Source organism: Cataglyphis hispanica, chromosome 10 (assembly GCF_021464435.1).
Source record: "Cataglyphis hispanica isolate Lineage 1 chromosome 10, ULB_Chis1_1.0, whole genome shotgun sequence".
NCBI classification, from domain to species: domain Eukaryota; kingdom Metazoa; phylum Arthropoda; class Insecta; order Hymenoptera; family Formicidae; genus Cataglyphis; species Cataglyphis hispanica.
In genome coordinates, this window is record NC_065963.1 from 7,718,705 (window position 1) to 7,739,495 (window position 20,791).

The 20,791-nt window shown below is 30.7% G+C and overlaps 3 protein-coding genes and 1 long non-coding RNA gene across 9 annotated transcripts in view; 2 read left to right on the top strand and 2 right to left on the bottom strand.

Annotated features, from left to right (window-relative positions):
* Positions 1–267: 267 nt before the first annotated feature.
* LOC126852411 (uncharacterized) lies at positions 268–3,007 on the top strand. Of its 5 annotated transcripts, none has more exons than XM_050597205.1 (9): positions 289–305; positions 638–710; positions 1,352–1,492; positions 1,561–1,678; positions 1,764–1,934; positions 2,017–2,250; positions 2,330–2,461; positions 2,594–2,766; positions 2,865–2,991. In XM_050597205.1, coding segments are annotated over exons 2-9 (1,053 nt in total). In that variant the 5' UTR covers positions 289–305; positions 638–708; the 3' UTR covers positions 2,947–2,991. The 5 variants fall into 5 exon arrangements, with proteins under 5 accessions (XP_050453166.1, XP_050453162.1, XP_050453165.1 ...); XM_050597208.1 differs by having other exon boundaries at positions 290–385; positions 1,764–1,923; positions 2,015–2,250; positions 2,865–3,007; XM_050597206.1 differs by having other exon boundaries at positions 296–327.
* Positions 1,555–4,495, bottom strand: LOC126852412 (N-acetyltransferase family 8 member 3-like). 2 transcript variants are annotated; one of them, XM_050597212.1, is made up of 3 exons: positions 3,845–4,495; positions 3,506–3,753; positions 1,555–1,691 (listed from the first exon to the last, which is right to left on the bottom strand). In XM_050597212.1, exons 1-3 carry the CDS (start codon positions 4,141–4,143, stop codon positions 1,648–1,650), a joined length of 591 nt encoding a protein of 196 aa, XP_050453169.1. In that variant the 5' UTR covers positions 4,144–4,495; the 3' UTR covers positions 1,555–1,647. The 2 variants fall into 2 exon arrangements, with proteins under 2 accessions (XP_050453169.1, XP_050453168.1); XM_050597211.1 differs by lacking the exon at positions 1,555–1,691 and having other exon boundaries at positions 3,007–3,753; positions 3,845–4,349; positions 4,430–4,460.
* Positions 4,496–4,946: 451 nt separating this feature from the next.
* The window catches only part of LOC126852420 (uncharacterized), a 72,767-nt gene continuing 56,922 nt past the window's right edge, over positions 4,947–20,791 (top strand). Inside the window, exons 1-2 of the long non-coding RNA XR_007687827.1 lie at positions 4,947–5,202; positions 5,290–5,363. This is a non-coding gene — a long non-coding RNA (uncharacterized LOC126852420). The remainder of the gene's footprint in view (positions 5,203–5,289; positions 5,364–20,791) is intronic.
* LOC126852404 (pancreatic triacylglycerol lipase-like) lies at positions 5,771–10,456 on the bottom strand. Its single transcript, XM_050597191.1, has 8 exons — positions 9,962–10,456; positions 8,951–9,031; positions 8,332–8,594; positions 7,745–8,219; positions 7,055–7,306; positions 6,574–6,691; positions 6,059–6,265; positions 5,771–5,917 (listed from the first exon to the last, which is right to left on the bottom strand). The coding sequence occupies exons 1-8, from the start codon at positions 10,044–10,046 to the stop codon at positions 5,824–5,826; spliced, it is 1,575 nt and encodes a 524-aa protein (XP_050453148.1). The 5' UTR covers positions 10,047–10,456; the 3' UTR covers positions 5,771–5,823.

A 20,791-nucleotide genomic window follows, 5' to 3' on the forward strand; every position in this document is an offset into this window, starting at 1 on the left:
ATTAATTATTCTTCATCATCATTAATTTATTTATGTGTGTATATTATCGGTTTTTTTTTTTTATAAAAATAAAATTAATATGTAGAATAAAAAAATAGATTATCATGTAAACTTGTCATTGATAAAGTAGAACTTTGATAGTTCTCTGTGTAATCAGTAATTGATAATATGCAGCATACTATAAAAACCAAGTTGTCTCGTAAGATGGCAACACGTCGTACGATGCACTTATATTCGAATAACATTCGTCATTGAGCATTGAGTATTATCAGTATCAAGTTTAGTGATCCCTGGAGAAGATCCACGTACATGTCTTTTCTTTCTCCTGTAACAGAGTGAAATTGTAGCTATTTTTCGACCAAATTTTGATTAACTTAATTAAAGGGTGATTAACTTAATTAATATATTTATGTAAGAAAAATTTCTAATTACACGCAAAAACTAAATTAAACAATCGATCAATTAGTATATACACAAGAGATTGCAAGTTTATTATTATTGAATTAAACTGATTAGCCGATTGATAAGATAATTAGAATTTGGTCAAAAAAGAGCTTCTAGAGTATTTTTATATATATATTTCATAATATGTTCAGTAAGAATTTGTTTCATATTTGTTCTCGACAATCCGTTTTAGATATTACAAGAGGAATAATCATTGCAAAAAGATTTGTTATCGGCGTAATATCTATAAGGATTGTGATAAAAATGTACGTATTTTCAAAAAAAAAAAAATAAAATAATATCTCTCTCTCTCTCTCTCTCTCTCTCTCTCTCTCTGTAATTACATAAATTATTTGAAATAAATGGACTTTGTGTATATGTGTGTATATAAATTGAGAAGTGATTAAAAATGAAAATAACTTATATAACTATTTTCCAGCAATAAATAAAACAAAATATCATTATTTCTCTTATTAGCATGTGCAATTGTTATACATATATTAACGGTTTCATATTTGTGAACATGTATATTTGACAAAATATAAATAATATAGAGCAAAAATTATTACTGAATTCATTGGATTATAAATAATTACTCAACACATATTTGAGTAATTATTTTTGTTAATTATATGCGGATAAGAACGGTTTTTTTATTATCTCGTGCGTATTTTTATTCCATTTATTTTATATTATTATTATTTCATTACAATTATTTTTTATGATTATATATTTTAAATTTGTATATTTTTGATGATAAAAATGATAAAAACGTGATAATTAGAGATTATTAGAGATTATTTTTCGCGCATCTAAAGCGTAGAAAATATAATTATAACCGAAATTAATATCAGTTTCAGTCTTTCCTCGTGGCAGTTTAAAGATTATTTAAGGTAATATTTTTTAGGGATACATTTCCGTCTACTTATATTGAGGGCTTTCATGATCCTGAAGTAGTGAAAGCTATGGAGTACAAAGAGCTCGGAAAAACGGGTTTATTTGTAAGCAAATTATCTTTTGGTTCTGGTCCACTCGGTTGTCATTACGGGTAAATTATTTGCATGAATATTATATTTAATTATACAAGTGATTTTTAAATAATTATATTATTGCTAGCTCGTATGACGAGACCGATGCCATCGAAGCGGTACGTCAAGCGATAAAACAAGGTGTCAATTATATCGATACAGCACCATGGTATGGTCAAGGTCGATCCCAGACAACACTCGGCAAGGTACAAAAATTTACTGGAAATATAAAATATATTTAAAATTTTTTTCATTGCCGATTTTATTATGCATGTATTGCATGTATTATAGGCGCTAAAAGGCATTCCGCGAGGAGCTTATTATATAACGACAAAAATTGGCAGATACGAGTTGGATTACGATAATATGTTCGATTTTACTATCGAGAAAACTAGAAAAAGTTTTAAAAAGAGTTTGGAGCTATTGGGACTGGATTACGTCGATGTTATTCAGGGAAGAAATGTTATTTCATGTAAAAATTAATAACCTTTTATCTAAAAATCCACCTGTAAATTAATAAAAATAAAATATGTAAACTTTTTAGATTCACGATATCGAATTTGCACCCTCATTAGATATAATTATCACGCAAACTCTGCCGGAACTATCAAAGCTAGTAGCCGAGGGAAAGGCTAAACATATAGGTATAACTGGATATCCAATCTCTGTACTGAAAGAATGCGTCGAAAAGAGTAATATAAATATAGCCTGTGTCTTGAGTTATGCGAGACTCACTCTGATCGACGACACTTTGTTAGACTATATACCATTTTTCAAGGTTTGTAATTTTATTTGCGTCGCGCATCGTAAACAAATACTTGGTGACAAAATTTTATTAATTCTCGAATATCTTGTAGAAGCATAATATAGGCGTAATCAATGCTGCTGCACTATCTATGGGTCTTTTAACAAATAACGGTCCACCGAGCTGGCATCCAGCCTCTGACGAAACAAAGGAACAATGTATGAATGCTGCACAATACTGCAAGGTTCGTTAATAAGGATATCACATAAATTTGTTATATAATTATTGATAATTAAGATATTGTTCATTTGTTTAATGTGTTATCAATATATAATGTCGTTAAAAAATTATTAATATAAACATTATATATAAACAGGATCAAAACGTGGAGCTTTCCAAACTGGCAATATGGCATTCCATGCAATATACAAATGTAGACACCAATTTGATTGGAATACAAAGCACAAAGCAATTACAAATGAATCTGGATGTCTTGCAAAACGGCATTACGGAAAAAGAAAAGACAGTATTGCAAGAAATTCAAAAAAAGTAATTCTCATTAAACTTTCTTTTTTATTGCAACATATTCTATATTTCAATTTTTTTCAGCCTATTATTTTAAACTAAAATAAAATTATTTTTTCTAGATTCCTATCAATAATAAAGAATCAACATTGGGAAGGTAAAGAGATCCAAATGTATTGGAAAGCTATGAAGCAAATATCATAAAAATATACCTTTATTTCCATTTTCTATGTTCCATTTGTGGAATTTGAATTCTATGAAAAAGCATGTACAACATTTGAAATATCTAGTAAACATTTCATAAAAAAATAATAAACATTATTTTTTTGGTTAAATTATAAGATTGAATAATACTAATATATATCACTCTGAGGTAAAGATCACTATTTGGTTAGCAAGCATTTTGCTTAATAGAGAACACAGACTTGTCTAATCAGTCTCATCCCTTTTTTAAGAGATTTGTTATCCTAATCAATATGCATATTTCATTAATATTTATAATTAGTAAGGTTTAAAAATTTTCTTCCAATCTGAGGTAAGTAATCATCCTCACTAGGTTTAATTTGATAAGATAATTCATACATTAATATTGTTATGTATGTTCCTAGGATAGACTTGCGATACATTTGTTTCAATTCAAATCCCTTTTTAAGACACAGTTCTCTACCATCTTCTGTATATTCGGAAGCCACTATATTAGCACAACTGTATCCTGCTTCAATTGCAAATTGTACAGCAGTATTGAGTAAGCACGCCGCTATACCTTTATTTTGATATTGCTCATGCACACATAGTCTCTTTATCCATGCGCATTTATCTAATCTATAACTCTTGGACAAACAAATAGTTCCCACAATCTTTTTGGCTTGCAAAGAAACTTCCATGTTGGCTTGGCAATATTGTTGTTCTGTGATTACAGTATAATGAACTTCGTTAGGATGTTGTGTCATCAAGTAAGGCTGAAATGCTTCGGCAACCCAGAAGCATGAAAAGCCATTAGACATATAAAGCCTACATAAAAAAAAAAAAACATTAAAATATTTTGGATCACCTATTATGAGATATCTTATTAAGCTGTTATAAAATATGTATAATACACTACCTTGGAATATTAGTAATTTCTTTATTAATCTCTGCTAGCTTTGCAGCAAAGCATATGTATGTGCCAACATATACCAATATTACAACTAAAGGTATAACCACAAGACAAATGGTCAGCGGCATTCCAAAGAAAATAAACATTATTGCAGAGAGTAAAATTATCAGTTGAAAGGTTATTTCCTTAAACAACATTCCACGAAACGTGGCACCCAGGGAAGACATTACGCTATTTCTAATTAATTCCTTACAACCTATCTCATCGCCTGGCTTGAAGGCGCGCACAATTACAATGTAACTCATTATCAAGAGGCACTATATACGAAGATTTTACGATGCTACGAGAATATACTGTTATATACGTCTATTTTCAAATATATCCAGATATGCTTGCCATTTTATTTCAAATAATGTTTTTGCTTTACTCGCTATTACTTTAATTTAAGACATACTGTCAACAACAATGTCTTCTTCTTTGGCTTTATAGCCACGTCCGATCCGGTCTAGGTCTGCAACAACAACGTGTTTGATCGCTGAAAACAAATCATTGCATTATGAGGAAATACAAAGGCATCACGTGTTCACACACCACACACAATAAGTCTGTTCTTTATAAGTTGGCCGCACTAGTTCAGAGTTTATCTTTTTCTTTTTAATGTAGAGAGAAAAAGATAACTTCTGAACTAGTGCAGCCAGTTCAGCTATAAAGAAGATTCGTTATATGCAGATTCCGTTCGCGCGATCATAATTCAAAATAATAATATAAAATTATCGAGAAATTTCAACAAGTGTATAGCATCGGTAATGCAAAAAAATGAGTGACATTCTCTCGTCAAATAGTTCCATGCATGAGAATGAGGGGTGAGTATTCATTGCCATTCAAGCTATTGCAATAGAATAAAATCAGATTATTTCTTCTGAATTGATAAATCATGATTGCCATGTTACCGACTATGGTTCAAACATTATCCTCAGGTTAATTATTTAGTTACACAATTTTACCGATAGCTTTGAGTACATTTCGCACATAGATGGCGCTTCTCGCATATATTACTCGCGACGCCATTTTCGCGCCAAATTTTGTGGCATACGACACGGAATTGACGGCGTCTTTTTCGTGTCGTTATTCAACGAGTTTATTTAACAAGGTGCGCGATCGGCGTATTCCGTGGTCTTTATTCGTATTTAGTGCACGTTATAAGCGACGAGAGTACTGTAGCAAAGTGACGAGTGATCATTGTATCCGCGCGTGATATTAATGAGTCGTGTTTTTTCGTTCGGCAGGTATTTGCGCGAGTGATTGTTCAAAATAACGGACAATACGGAGAGACGCAGAGACAACAAATTGGGCGAGATCGCAGTGTAAGTTAATGTATATGCATGATTATTCGTTTATTCTATTCGCGATGATTTATTGTGGCCTTATTATCTAATTATTTGATTCAACAGGCATTTGCGAATAATTCTTCCAAACAACGGACGACATGGCAGAGACGACGAATTCGGCAAGAGTGGTATTTTCGGTGAGTAAAGTTTAATTAATACACTTATATAATTATTCATATATTTTTTCGCCATAATTTGCTATGGCTTTATTATCTAAATTATCAGATTTGAGATTTGGCCCTTCATACGCATTTGCAGCAAATAATGTAACGAAAAATAAAGCACATAAATTAACACTGCGGAAGTCATATACAATGTATGCTAGAAAGAACGTTTCAGGATAGAAATTTATTAGAATCAAATTTAGAAATATTATATTATTTATTAAATTATATTATATTTAAATTATATTATTTAAATCAAGTCAAAGTTTGATAAAAATATAAAATGATTTTTTTACAAATCTCATAATTAATTAAAACAATTTGAAAATAATTAATAACAATTTTGAAAATTAGAATCTTTAAGAGAATAAGTGCGCGCATTTTTGCGAATACCTCGTTTATTCAAATAAAAAATTGTCACATCAAAATTGCATTACAAGGTACAGTGTCCATTTTTCAATTCTACGTACAATATTTCGTTCATCTCGTGCGCATTGATTGCGGTATTTGTTCTGCAATATTCCCACCTGATTGAAATATAAGAAAATAATTATTGTACTGTACAATATACAATTGTACATATAATTTGTGATATTTTTTCCCTTCAGTTTTCAAATAATTTTTATAGCGAATTTTTATTAAAATTATCATGTTGCATATGTTTTTACCTATGGCCTTTACGATCTTCGATGGCAAGTTTATTAAAAAGTATTACGTCTGTCTCTGGATTTTGTGTATCATCTCCCTCTGTTTTATTGTCTTTGCGTTGATATGAGAGGATGCCGGTGATTGTTGGAGTATCTTCAAATAAAGTATCGAATTCCGCCGCCGCAATATTATAAAATATCATTTGTTCGTTTCTTTGTTTCGACAAGCTAAAATAATATTTAAAGCAATTAATTAATTTTATTACGAATAAATTAGCGATACATGATACTCGAAGATTTATCTCTTTCAAATTAAGCATAATGTCAATTATTTACATTCGCATACATATGTAGGGATCGTATTATAAAAATTAATATTCAATAAATTCATATTAATATTTCCACATTAATATTAGAATTGATTGCAATTGACGTTTGTTGAAATTTATTAAATTTATCATATTTTTATAGCATTGGTACAAATTGCCAATTAGATCAATAAATTTTATATGTATATATAGAATATTTTTACTTACGTGCATTGTATCTTAAAGAGTGTTGTAGAATTATTACCGAGGAAAATTTTGAAAAATAATATGCCAGATGTTTTCGGCATATCTTCCGATATCATCACTGATGCTCTGAGTGGTTGGCCTAGAATTTATGAGATTTCTTAAATTATGTTTTACAAAATACAATACGAAATAATATAATTATGTCGCAATTATAATATTAATTTGTTGTAATTATTTGTCTAATTTATTGTCTTACTTTTAAAATTTTTTTCTGAATAAATTATTCAAAAACTGATATTATAGTTATATATATATAATGAATTAAAATATTGATATATTAATCGTAAATAATCTTTTATAGATATTTTTAGATATTTATAGATATTTTTATTTTCTCAAGAAGGCAATTTATTAATTCTCATAGAAAAAAATTTGGGCAGTCATAAAATATTATTCCTGCTAAATTATTGTTTTCAATAAAGAAATTTGTATATTTTATTACCGCAAAATGGTGTTTCGGCTCTGGTTGACAGATAATAGATTCCCAGAGGTTCACGATTAACCGCGTAACCCATTTCTTGATTCCAATTGGTCGATTGCATAGGGAAACATAATCCCTTTGCATAAGATATACCTCCTTGTGGACAGGGCCATGCGATGAATTTACACTTTTCATTCTGCGAGCGGATGCTCTCTGTAAATAGCTGCCAAGCTCTTAAATGGCTACAAGCTATATCGCGATCCAATAACTTTTCTAAAATTAATAATTAAGAGAAATAAATAATTTATAATTTTATAAAAATATATGTTTTAACGAGAAACGGATTAAATTTGATATAGTGTGTGCAATGTAAATTAAAAATTTTTATTTATGCTCAGGGCATTATTAATTGATATAATTCCTGGTTTATATATAGTAATATATATTTCTAATATATAAAATAAAATAATTTATAAAATTAAAGATATTTGAATGGCTCAATAAAATCAACGTAGATATATATATAATTTATGAAAGCTGAAATTATTTAAAATTATTTTGATTTAGGCGTGACAAGTTTTTATTTTATCAAATCAATGTTGTTAATTATAATAAAATAATTTAAAAAAAAATTTTAAACAATCAAATAGACAAGTAATTAAATTAAATAAATTAACATTTATCTGCACTTAGATTACATTTAATTTGCACCTTTTAAATGGCTCACTACCACCGAATTCTTAACATCTGTACAACCGGGTTGCTCTTTGCCGCCATTGGGAAAGAAATCGATATGTCCGATCGGCTTAAGTAGGCCAAAGCCATCTGCGAAATCTTGGGAACCGTCGGTGTGAATGACATCGACGAGATGAGCGTCAGTGGCATCCAATTTCCTCGACTTCTCTCGGAACAGGTGACGCCTGAAGAATGGTGATGCTGGATCGAGACCAGTTATGCGACCTAAAAGCAGGTTCTTTCTCTTTAATACTTCCGAGGCGCAGCCAGCCACATGTGCGCCAAGACTGAAACCGATCACATGGATGTCGTTAGGATTGATTCCCAAATTAATGGTGTCTAAAAGAATCAAAGCTAATTGTCGGCCGACCAGTTCGCTATTTGCCACTGCAGCTGCGTAACTCGTTCCTGCTCCCTTCGTCCAATCCAAGATGACGATGTTTGTGTCATCCTGTACGAGAGGAATTAAATAAAATTTTAAGGATGTTAATAATTCGGTGCGGTAATGGCTTAAAGATTTTGCAATGTAATTATAATTCGAAAGATAAATTGTTAAACATTACTATATCGAGAAGCAGATTAAGGATAAGTATGGTGCCAATATCATTCCCACTGCCCTTATAACCATGTATGAACACTTTGAGATGCTTAGTGACATTGAATCGGGAATGTATAATGGATCTCAAATCATCACCGTACTGTAAGGGCTCTGGATTTTGTCGATTCATACGTGTATAGAGAAAGAATCTAGTTTGAATTACACTAGGATGTTCAGGCGGTCGTTTTATCGATAAATGTTGCGGATCCGCGAAGCAACCAACTAAATCTGAAATATTTTATGTATATTTTAAAATAAATATATATTATATACACGTCTTATCGGGATTTATATGTTCCTTAAAACACAAACATATTTAAGCTCAGAGAAATTAATCATGGTTTTACGTTCTTTTTTTTTTTTTTTTTATTCTAAAAAGCTTTTCTTATTTTACTTTATAAAATTTGTATATTAAGAAAAAATAATTAAAAATTATGGTTAAAGATATATATTTATTTGAAAATAGGAAGAGAAAACTGCTGTGCTTAGCATCAAATTTATATTCAATTTATTTATATTAATGTATTCATATATGTTATTAATCATTATTTAAAATTACGAAAGTAAAATTTATGTTTTTTTACCGTAGCAAACTTTAGATTTTTCCTCGCGAAGGACGGCAATCCGTCTTAGCATTGAGCGACTTCGTGCCACGCGAGGTTTGACTGTAAAGATAAAAGTACGTTTTATCTTGATGAGAAGTTCAATAACAAATACTTAAATTATGTAATTTAATGCATCTGCACGTTATTGGCCAACAGTTTATTTGCCTCATCACAGCCCCACTTGCATTTTCCTTTCACTCAGAGCACCAGAAATTATTATTCGTACAATATTGTGCACTTCAGTACGATGTGCGCGTCGGTAGAATGCAATATCTTGCATTCGCATAATTACAATGTCAAATCAGTCCATCATAGTACTATCTGTTGCAATATTGCATCATGTAATTGACAAAAACAGTGAAAGTGTGTCGTATGCAAATATAATTTTATAAGTTGCAAAATAACTTGTTGATTACCTCACTATATCTGAAAAATATTGCGAATATTTATTTTGTACGTATCGTGAATGTGTATATAGTGGTATTTTGTGACCTTTATATATGTTCTCTTTTAACAAATATCTTTAAATATTTTTCTAATAGAGATATCTGAGTATTTAGCTTCTATTTTGATTAATCCTGTATACAAGAATTGCTATGCAGCAATTGCATTACAAATTATCGATATGTCATTGAATCAGCAATCTATATTTTAAATCACAAATATTGTTATTTAATTAATATTATTTTAGCAGTTATTTAACTTGAAAGTTTATAAATAAATTTTATATTTATATCTTAAACAAATACACACACAGCGTCCTAGGTATATATATTTTATTTAAAAAATATATGTAGAGAAATGTCGAAATAATAATTGCTAAACGAGACAGATATATATATATATATATATATATATATATATATATATATATATATATATATATATAAAATCACGCAATGAAAATAACATCTGATTTCCACGCTGCAAACTTGATCATTTATTTATCATGTACTTATCATGTCAATATTATAAAATATTTGTACTCACCAGGTTGCAGTTTTCCAGCAATTGACGTAGTAACAGCGATTATCAGTAAGGCAAAAAGAACGTGATGAATGTTGGCTGGCTGCATCTTGTCACTGGGTCGTCGAAGCCTTGTGTCCTTCGTACAGGTCGTCGTTGCATTCTTCTCCTCCCGCGTCCCCACTTTCTTCCAATATTCTGTTTTTTATTCTTCGTATTGTTTCTCTTCTCTCGCCGGAATGCTTCGCGTTTATGTTGCGATCGACTAGACGTGCTTTTTGTTTTCCTTCGCCGTCATACTTACCCAGAGGTGGGCTTAACCCAGCTATAGAAAGCGTACCTTCTCTGTTAGCGGCCTTCTTTTTGCGCAACCTCTTTTCCGCTTGCCAGAGCCTAACTGCTCCAACATTTGCCTAAGTTTCGTTCTCAATACCGATAAAGAAAATCCTTCCGAATTGTCTTTTTATTTCTTCTCATTTTCATACTTTTTTACATCGAACTTTATTTAGCGTTTTTTTTCTTTTTCTTTTGTTTTTTTTTTGTTTTTTGCTAATGTGGAAATATTATATAAAAATTATCAAAAGAGAGAAAAAAGTTTCGTAATACAATGACAAAAAATAAAATATCTTTTTATTTATTTTATAATTAATTTTTTTATGAACGTGCCGAATTCAAAATGAATCTAAATATCTCTCGATCAATAATGCTTGATTGACGATCGCCTCTTTTGATTAATATTTGTCAACGATGTTAGTACGCTTTCGTTGCGAATATCTACGACGTTCACCTTAACATGATGTAACTGTGTCATACTATCGTCTAGTGCAAATAGCAGAAATTGCGTACGCAGAATTGAGCATGTGTCAATGCATCGCTTTCACAAAGTGAATTATACTACATGTTTTCTCGCAAAATATCCTACATAAGACACATAGAAAATATTGTCTATTTATATAAAAGAAGTTGGTGTAAGTGTATTGAGAATATATGTATCTGCTTCACGTGAATATTTTGTTAATTCACACGTGTATAAGCTCATCATTTTATTAAAGTGTAACCTCGACGAATTATGAAATGCAGGAGAAAAACATGATCTTTTAAATATTTTTAGAAAACGTATACATACTTGGTACGACTCGGTAACTGATTTAATTTTTACAGCGTAAAGGCCATTTCTTTCATTTAATTTACGTGCAAACCGGTCGAATGAGTTTTGCAATCGTGCAGTCATGTTCAATTAAATTATGTAAGTCGAATTAGTGGCAAGCGATGAATATCTTTCCTATTATGCGGGCACCTTTTGTCATTTTTGTTTTTTGTTTTTGCATCAATCAAAAATAATGTTGTAAAATAGCTCTTATTTTTTCCAAAACAATTGATTGTACGACAAAAATAAAAAACAACTATTTAACAGAATCGACGATCAAATACTACAATTTTTTAAATAATGTACCATGTACATACAATGTATGTATAAGTAAATACGTGAATTACAGATTTTTTATTATTTATTAATTTTTTTTTATTTTTATTTATTTTTTTTTTTTTGTAATATTAAGAGAAATTAAAATTTAATTTATAAATTCTGATTAGTTTTACTCTTTCTATCTCTTTCTTTTACTATAATTAAGATCAATAATTTTTTCATTATAACTGTACAGGTAAACTGTAAACATACAGTATAGATAAATTAATTGTCCAATTACAACTTACGTTTTCCATTAGATTTTGTATTTTATACTGAGAATCGATTATGAAGGAAACATAGGTACGCACTCCAGATGATTACTTATAACATATTTATTTGTAATGTTTTATTAATATACTCCTTACCGTAGACATATATTTATATCGTATGGCAGCATATTATTATGATATTGTATAATATAGGTGTGAGGTGACTGACAGAACGATTCATTATTTCTCTTATTACTCTCCGCGTCCGAAGAATGATACATGCTTATTCATTGCTCCCTACCTCCCTCATTCACGCCCGTATATTCACACATTCATTCTAATAGTTATCCATTCATTCTGCTACTATCGATCTCTCTCTCTCGTTCCTTCTTTTCACTTGTCTCTCGCAAATCGACGAAATTGCTCGAAATTAATAGCATTCTCCTTCCGTCATTTTATTCCCATTGCAATCCTTCGACTCCATCTCGTTCCGCGCGATTCGTCGATTCATCTCCCAATTAACGCATTCGACTAATTAAATGCGTCGCACGCGTCACACGCGCACCGACCGCACGTGCGAACCACCGTTAATTATTTATCGATTATCGACTATGCGATAATCATTATGATAGTAATTATGATATATAGTCTCGTTATATACTCTCGCGCTCATAACATTATCTCATACTTATCTCGCCTAGTTAAAATATCAATATACATTATAATATACTCTAGTAACGATAATGCAACGTTGTTAATTTATTATACTTTGCAACTTAGAAAAATAGTCCTGGCTAGAGTAGCCGCGGCCGCGTCGCGTGCGCTCTCTCGCGCGATCGATCCTTCAAAAGCGATCGATATTACTACGTGCATGTGTACATTCGACATATATTCTACATATATATGTATATTTATCTATATATATATATATATTTTTTTTTTTATCTTTCTCTAATCCGGGGCTTATTCGCGGTCCGTCCAGATCCACCTATGAGAAATATTCGAAAGGATTATCTAATTGACTAAATCAGCCGATCTAAATCTCATGATCTAGATCGATCGCTCGTTTTCGAAATGTGGAGAAATCTCCTCCAAAGTGTTATCTATGAATTCTATCGATTCCTTGATTTATTTCGCATAGGTGATCGACGATTATATTTTCGAACAAACGCGCAGCTCCAACATACAATGAGAAATCAATATATCTTTCATTATTTTTTATGTCGCATTCTATAAATCTTCCATTTCTCGTTTAGAAGCAAAATGAATTTATAGAATTTTGACGATTTATATAACTAATATATTTATTCTTCTGATTTATTATTGCAATAATTTTTACAATTATTTTTTATTTTATAACAAATCGTGCATCTAGAAAAATCACATAAAATAATTCAATAAAGGAAATTTCGAGTTTTTATTTTTTTTTTGTTTTGTTTTATCGAGAAAGAGTTTATCATTATCAATCGGATATCAATAGATTTTAATCACAAACATAATTATCACATATAGTTGAAAAGAATTAGTGATATAAATTGACATTGCAGTGCGCGTTGTTTCTTTTATTGAGAATAGCACTAAATTAGTACATTCCCGCGATTAAGGAGCGATTACCTTTTTGTGCTTGCTTCCCGATCGCGGATGACTCGACGCGGTCGCGATGCAATAAAATCTATAGAAACAATTAACGGAACAACGGTAGTATTACTCCTTTGAAGTTGTTTTACGCTCTACTATATCTACTGTTGATTCTTTTGTTTATAATCGCTTAACGAATCGCTTGTTTGCGCATCGTTGACTTGCGTGCCGGATTGACTAACGCCAATCTAACACCGATTTAAGCGTCGCTTAAGGACGAATTAAGCGAAACTGGAATCTTATATGTATATCATATTTTACATTGATATACTTGACAAAGCTCATTCAAAATTAACAACCGAGAAAAAACTCGTTCGAGCATTCGAGAAATGCGACTGTTTAATTTTCCCGATTGAGAATAAATCATCTCTTTTTCTCGCAACTAAAATTCAGCGATCATTTTTGCATCCTCAAATTTAACAAACCTAATAACAATGAAATATGTAATGCTAAATTTTGTTTAACGAAACTTACACTCGGCGCATCGCGCGATTTTACCGAATTTACAAGACACTTAACAAATCTCGTCTCAATTTTTTGTCAATTTATCCATTGAACTATTTGATCTAATCGTCAACGTATTGTAAAGGAGCCTCTAAAGATTAATTTTCGTATTGCAAAAAATTTCTTTTTGGTGTTAAAGTCAATTTGTATATTCGCACACTGCGCTCTCTTGCACTTTCTTAAGATACGTTCAGCTTTAACAATTTTTTTTATAACGGATATTCTAACATTATTTATACCATTCCTTTTCTCGTTAAAATGAAGCTGACAAAGAATGTAAATCTGCAATTTAACTTTCAATCTAATAGTAAATAAAATTTAAATAAATAGTATTACAATTATATTTAATTTAAATTTTATTGTTGTCCATCGTATATAAGTATAATTGGAAACAAATTAATATTTCAAAATCAAATTATCAAAAAAAAAAAAAATTTTTTTAATCTTATTAAAATTATAAAATTACAAAATTTTTAGGAAAAATCAAAAGTTACACTCATATTAAGGCTGAACGTATAATTTACAATTGACGCAATTTGTATCTCGTTCTCTGACACATATTCTCACGCACTTGTATACGCAATACGCACAATACGCAATCGTTCCTCATGTTCTTTATATACTGAGTTCTCGTATTTTCTCTTTCATGTATCATCGGTTCGCAATAAGCGGCCACAATGGTCGGTCGGGCATGAGACACGCGGCGACGCATCCTCGCAATTGTAACACTAATATACCGACACGCTACTATATTTTTTTTCGCTTACTCTTAAATATACCTCTACTTGCTTGATATAGCGATCAACGATAGTCGTTCTTTTTTTCATTTTTTTTTTTTTTTTACTATGATTTTTTGTTCGCTCCTTTCGCAGCCTTTCTGGCTTTTCAGCCGTTTTACTTGTTCAAATATTATATCTTTGTCTTTTCTCTCTGTTTTTCTTGCTCCGTATCTCTTGTCTCTTTTTGTATACTTTTTAATGCTGCAGTTTCGATTAGAGGATAGGATTAGAGAGGATCCAAGTAAAATCATTAAATGCTGTCAATAATATTTATCTAAGTCTCGCGACGATAGTTCTCGATTACTGCATAAATACTGATAGATATACTTATCCGCGCCGTTTTTTACGTTGCACTACCAACTTCTAGTACCTCGTCTGTTCTTTTCATTCTCTTACTCTCCTTGTTTTTATTATTTGCCTTTTCATTTATACCCTTCTCGTATCTCTTTTATATTTATATATTTATATTTGTATATCTCTCTTTTTGTCTTACTGCCGCATCTACATCTGCATTTCGTTTCCTTTTCATCTCCCCCCATTTCTGTCTTTTCTCTCTCCGTCATAAATATATTTTTAGACTTGGAATTTTCACAGAACGATCTAATCACTCAGCTGTGCACAGTTTCGTTTTTATATATATATATATATATATGCCCTCCTAATTTTTCTCTCTTTTTCTTTTTCTTTCACGATTATTCTCTTATTCCTCGTCTGTTTCGCATTTTCACATCAGATGCATTCTTTTCCTTTCGCTCTTTCAATGTACATTAACTGTAAGTTTTTTAGTTTCGTAGACGTTGATTACTCACCAATTATCATAATTTATTTAAACTGATTTTTGTTCTCTGGTTACAATCCTGCATAACATATAATCTTTGTATTTCATATAATTGTTATAAATGAAATTATAAATTGCAATTTTTGCATATTTGACGATTGTAATGTTTATATTATTATTTAAAGTTAATGAATTTATATTGCTTGTGTTATATATTTTATTTTTCATGTAACTAATTAAATGTTTCTAATAACTTTCCATAATTAATTTACCATTATATTATGATTAAAATTATATTAGAAATAGGATATTTTTAATTGTCAAAATATGTTTAATTATATAGAAAATAATTTTATTTTTTAATCCCCGATATTTCTCTGATATTTATTGCATTATTATACTTATGCTACTTTTAATTTTGGTCAATTTTTATTCTCTGTCACATCTGCGCAGTAAAAGAAAATTTGAATTACAAGTATGGAAAAATCGATTGAAAATAATCTTCAACGGTAATTAACGTCTTCGCAAATTCTCTTTCAGTAGTCGTGTATGATACATTTAATAACTGTGTGTGGTTGCCCATTCGTACTATATCTTCAAGTTTCGATTAACAGAGAGTTTACAGACTTCGTTCCTAAGCACTAGAGTAATCAATCTTTCACCCCTCTTTCCTCTTCGCGCGATAATGATCGATAATGATATAGTTTGCAATGATATAGTATGTCTGCGGGAGAACGAATGCGTCTCTGTATTCACGCCTGTTTTATGCGAGGGGCAATGATTAAACAATGGCGGCAGCGATTTATACAATATCGAAGTGGAGAAAGTTTACAAAAATGATTGCTATGAAGCGACATTCGCGAAACAAGCAATGGACACCAGAATAATTATCGTTAATCGCGCAAAGATAACGTTCGTTGTCCTCGCAAAACGCCAAACGAATTATTTTTCTACATTTTCCTCTTGCTTTTGCGTCTTTTTTTTTTTTATGAAAACTGGAAGAAGTAGATGAACTTTGATCGTCAAAACGACATTACATGTACAATTTCATCACGTAAACTAGAAGTTGCAAATCTTTGCAAGCTATGTACTAAATGAAGCGCAAAACGAAAACGAAGACAGTGTCGAGTTGGATACTTTAGAATTTTATTTGTACTGGTTTTTTATTCAAGTTCAACCAAATCGCAATTTTGCATCACAAGATTGTGAGAATTCGGCCGTGGCATTAATTTCTGCGTCACTCTTAATCTCTCGGATGATATTTATTATAGAATCAATGTGCAAAAATTCTTTGTGTAAGTTTATTGGTATAATTTTATTATTAAAAAATTAAGATATTCTTCACAATAGAAAAAAATATTTTTAAGTGTTAAGAATAATTATTTTTATCGTCACATTTTTTTTTCAATTCAACAATCATATTATTATAATAATATTTTTCATGTACAAGATATTTTAATGTATGAGAGGTTTAACTAGTTAAATTACTCTTTTGCACATCATGTTTATATCTTAGCTATTGATAGATATGCCAAAAAGATGAGAGAGAGAGAGAGAGAGAGTGAGTAATGCTATGTAATAGATGAAAGAAAAAAGAATAATACAAGAGATATAGTGTTTCCCGTGCTTTGTCTAGATCGAAGTTGCAACTAATCTTAAAAGCATGTTCCTCTCATTCATCCCGACTGTACGAAACGCAATTCACTCCCCTAACAGATAATACACAGTACTGTGAGGCCCATTTTGCTTATTTCTGTTTTATCCCTAACGCACTTTGCTCTATCTTCACAATTCTAAATAAAATCGCAAATTTTCTGTCATGTTTGTAGGCCCGTCTCTTTTTCTTTTTTGAGAAATGAAAATCATTTCTCTTCTTTGTTTTTTTTTCCCTATGATATGTAGGACGCGATGAATATACTTTAGGGTAATTAGCCCTATGATCTAGTGATGCCCTTATTCGATGAAGAGTGGAAACAATCAGGCATACGATCCATTCGATAACTTCGTTCTCGTATCAATCACGTGAGAAAAATCTTGAAAAACGCTACTCGGAATATGAATATTTTTACAAAGCTCAAATCTAATTTTATCAATAAATGTCCTAATGTCATAAAATTCCTATGTGTGTTTTGAACATGTAAAAAAAATTTGTAAGTGCAAATATACGTGTTATCATATTTTTAGTGTAAGTTAATATATTTTATAGGTAGTAAAATTCCAATTTCTCACAAGTATAAAGGACTCATCATATGCATACCTTGCAATTTTACCACACACAAAAATAATTATTTATATATTATTTCAAAATTTTCAAAATGAGATAAAGTATATAAGACAATGTAAAAAAAAGGTTATCGTATTTCATGAATTGTATATTGACTGAAAAAAAATTTCAAATATCATTAACACTTTCATAATTATCATTGTAATTATTCATTCAAAGCAGCGTTTAATCATCTTTTTCGATATTATTCACAATTATCTACAATTCGCACACATTTGTTTGAGAAAGATAATACCTACATCCTGGATGGGATATGTGTTCAGAGCGATTTTCAATGATATACATATTTCGATAAATACACGAGAAAAGCTACGGTCGAAAATACATGTGTACATGTGACCGTGTATATGACGTGTATGTTCATCATGTGTGTATGTGTATGTGCTTGTGCGTGTCCCCCGCTTCCTGTCTAAAACGTGTAGCGTGATTCACATGCAGTCTTGTCCATATGATAAATAAAACGTGATTCATTATTTACAAGCAGCGTCTCCGTCTCCCTCCTCGACTTTCATCCTTTAATGTGATTTTAATCTTTTTTGTATTCGAAACTCTCTCGAGAGTAACACGTTTTATGATCATTTAATTATTATTAATAACTCTTTCGTTATTCTGTACAGATCATCTCGTTGCGTGAAAATTCTTCTCGAAAGAAGCATTAGTTTTTTTCAACATTGCTGTTTGAACTCGAGAGAAATTTTGCACAATGTGGTGAAAACGATATTCTTTTATATCACGGCATAATTGTAAAATTGATCCTCCCTAGAATTTCAATTGGAAAAATACACACATTGTGCGTATATTTTAAATATACACACAATTTTAAACACTAAACTGTTTATTGATATTTAAATCGTTAATTACAGAAAATAAATAAATATTGTAATTTATCATTCAAATGTAAATTTTTCCATAAAGATTTGTTTTAAGTGACGATGAAACTAATTAAAAATTTACATTTGTCAAAGAGTGTAATCGTGTGTGTGTGTGTGTGTAATAACTTTGAGAATATTATATTTAATAATGAAGCATAAGAAAAGCACAGCTATATGACAGATACAACGTTTTCACCACCAAAATCTTTCATTAGATCGCGTCGACGGCGAGACGGAATGACTACGCTTACATATTTTGTTAATATACCGACTATCAGCTATTATTATCTGTTCAGGGTCATTGAGCACCAAAAGGAATGACAGTATATTATTAAATCTGTTTTGCTTCATTTTCCGGCGATTATTTACATACTAACATTCTGCACACATGTGTCGCGGCGATTGGTGATTCGAGGAATTCGACTCTTCCGCCATTTTCTCGCGCGTCTTCGAAAAAGATTCTCCGCGAATCGCCTGGTATCCGGAAAGACGAAGGAAGAGCAACGTAAATCGTAGCCAAGCTGAGCTGAAAAGTATTTGGAGATTTTATTTAAACGCCGCGCCCTGTCGATCGCCTTGTAGCATTAAGAAATCAGAGGCACCGACCATACACTCGAGTTTCTCTCAGATCGAAATCCGAAGTCCTTGCAGCTTAAATGATACATGAGATTCCTCGATGATACCACCATCGTTATCTTAAACGAAGAATACGCGATATAATGGTCATTGCAAAATACTTTTTCCCCATCCCTAGCTAAACTAACAGCATTCGCGATCGATCCATCCGTATATATGTTAATTTAATTTTATTTTATTAAAAAAGATTGTTCTTAAATTTTTTTTCTTCATGAAACTTTGCAGATATTAACGCTTTGCCAATCTAAATAAGACAATTCAATTTATGGCTTATCGATCATCAGTGATTGATGAACGGTCTTTACGAAGGATCGATCGCCGATTTGGATATTGTCACTCTCGTAAAGATTCGAGGACTTTGGGAGAAATAGCTAAAACTATATACGTAGTATATAAGTATTAATTGTAGAAAGTTCAATAATTATAGTTCATTTATGTACGAAATTTATGTTGTCGGAGCGCGGAAGAAAAACCGATGCGCTCTGCTATACTCTGCTTCTAACTTATAGAAAAATCATGGAAAAATTTTTAGTTTTTCTTTCTTTCTCTTTCCCTATCTCTCTTTTTTTTTTAGAAACGTTTCAGTATGACAAACATGGTCCATCGTATATATATTTATATGTTAGTGCTAATCGTAAGATTCGATGAGAGAGAGAGGATCCATAAAACTTGTATTCATGATTTTGTATAAACGTTTAAAAATTTCTTATAATGTAATTATTAATATTGCATGCGATAATATAATGTATAAATGAAGTACGCAATAGCGTTCATATATTATTAAGCTTAAAAACACTTGTGCGCTCTTTTAGTCTCTTGTAGTTATAAATTGATTTGCTTGGTCAAAAATTTTTGTGTAAATATATAAATTAATGTAGTTTTTTTTTTTTATTAGTCGCCACGAATAAATAATTATATTATTGATTACAGAAATCAAAACAAAAAGTGATGAATAAAATATATTATTTTTGTTACTATATATAAGATTTAATTAAGACGTTTTGGAAAATTGTCGGATCTCAAAAAATCTATATATACTTAGTCTTCTTATATAAACGTCCCGGTAAGGATCATTTAATTGAGATAAGTTTTAAAATCGAGAATACAAGTATTTGGATCTATTTAACGTGAATTCCTTCACAATAATAATAATTCGTCGATTAAAATGAAATGCGATTGCATGAGAGAATAATGGTAATGTGAGCACGTTAAAAAATTATATTTGTATGGCGATATTACGCTCGTTTACTGCTCGATATTTTTTTCTCTCATATAATTATTAATTTTCGATACTTCCATCATTTTGTAATTGTAATTATAAACAAGTTCTAGCAAATTTCTAACGTGACTCTCGAGCATATTAACTAATTTTCTTCTGTCTCCGCAAATTTTGTTGTAACTCGTGTTTTTCCGTCCATCTAACGATTTTTTCAAATATTTTTATATCTTTTCTAAATTTGCTGACTTTGCGAGTCGTCTGTGTTTGTAATGAGAAACTAAACTCAACTATATAATTGCGGGCAATCAATGATGCGCGATTGGAGATAGTCTTTTTTTGCTGCCGTCTTTTGGTATCGCGAGGGAGGAGATATAAAAAAAAGGAAAGAAAAATGTGAGAATCAATTGTAGAAAAGTCGAGAGCACAAATTACTGCATCTGTGGGCTACTAGCTCGCCAACTTAGCTC

What these genes read in the sequence shown, in the direction of transcription:
- LOC126852404 (XM_050597191.1), bottom strand. Translation starts at nt 10,046, where the DNA reads ATGCAGCCAGCCAACATTCATCACGTTCTTTTTGCCTTACTGATAATC. An exon ending in TGCTGGAAAACTGCAACCTG is followed by an intron (nt 9,032 to 9,961) that starts GTGAGTACAAAT and finishes TTATCTTTACAG; the next exon opens with TCAAACCTCGCGTGGCACGA. An exon ending in AGCCGAAACACCATTTTGCG is followed by an intron (nt 6,692 to 7,054) that starts GTAATAAAATAT and finishes CATAAATTCTAG; the next exon opens with GCCAACCACTCAGAGCATCA.
- LOC126852412 (XM_050597211.1), bottom strand. Translation starts at nt 4,143, where the DNA reads ATGAGTTACATTGTAATTGTGCGCGCCTTCAAGCCAGGCGATGAGATA. An exon ending in GAAATTACTAATATTCCAAG is followed by an intron (nt 3,754 to 3,844) that starts GTAGTGTATTAT and finishes TTTTTTATGTAG; the next exon opens with GCTTTATATGTCTAATGGCT.
- LOC126852411 (XM_050597205.1), top strand. An exon ending in ACTATATACCATTTTTCAAG is followed by an intron (nt 2,251 to 2,329) that starts GTTTGTAATTTT and finishes AATATCTTGTAG; the next exon opens with AAGCATAATATAGGCGTAAT. An exon ending in ATGCTGCACAATACTGCAAG is followed by an intron (nt 2,462 to 2,593) that starts GTTCGTTAATAA and finishes ATATATAAACAG; the next exon opens with GATCAAAACGTGGAGCTTTC.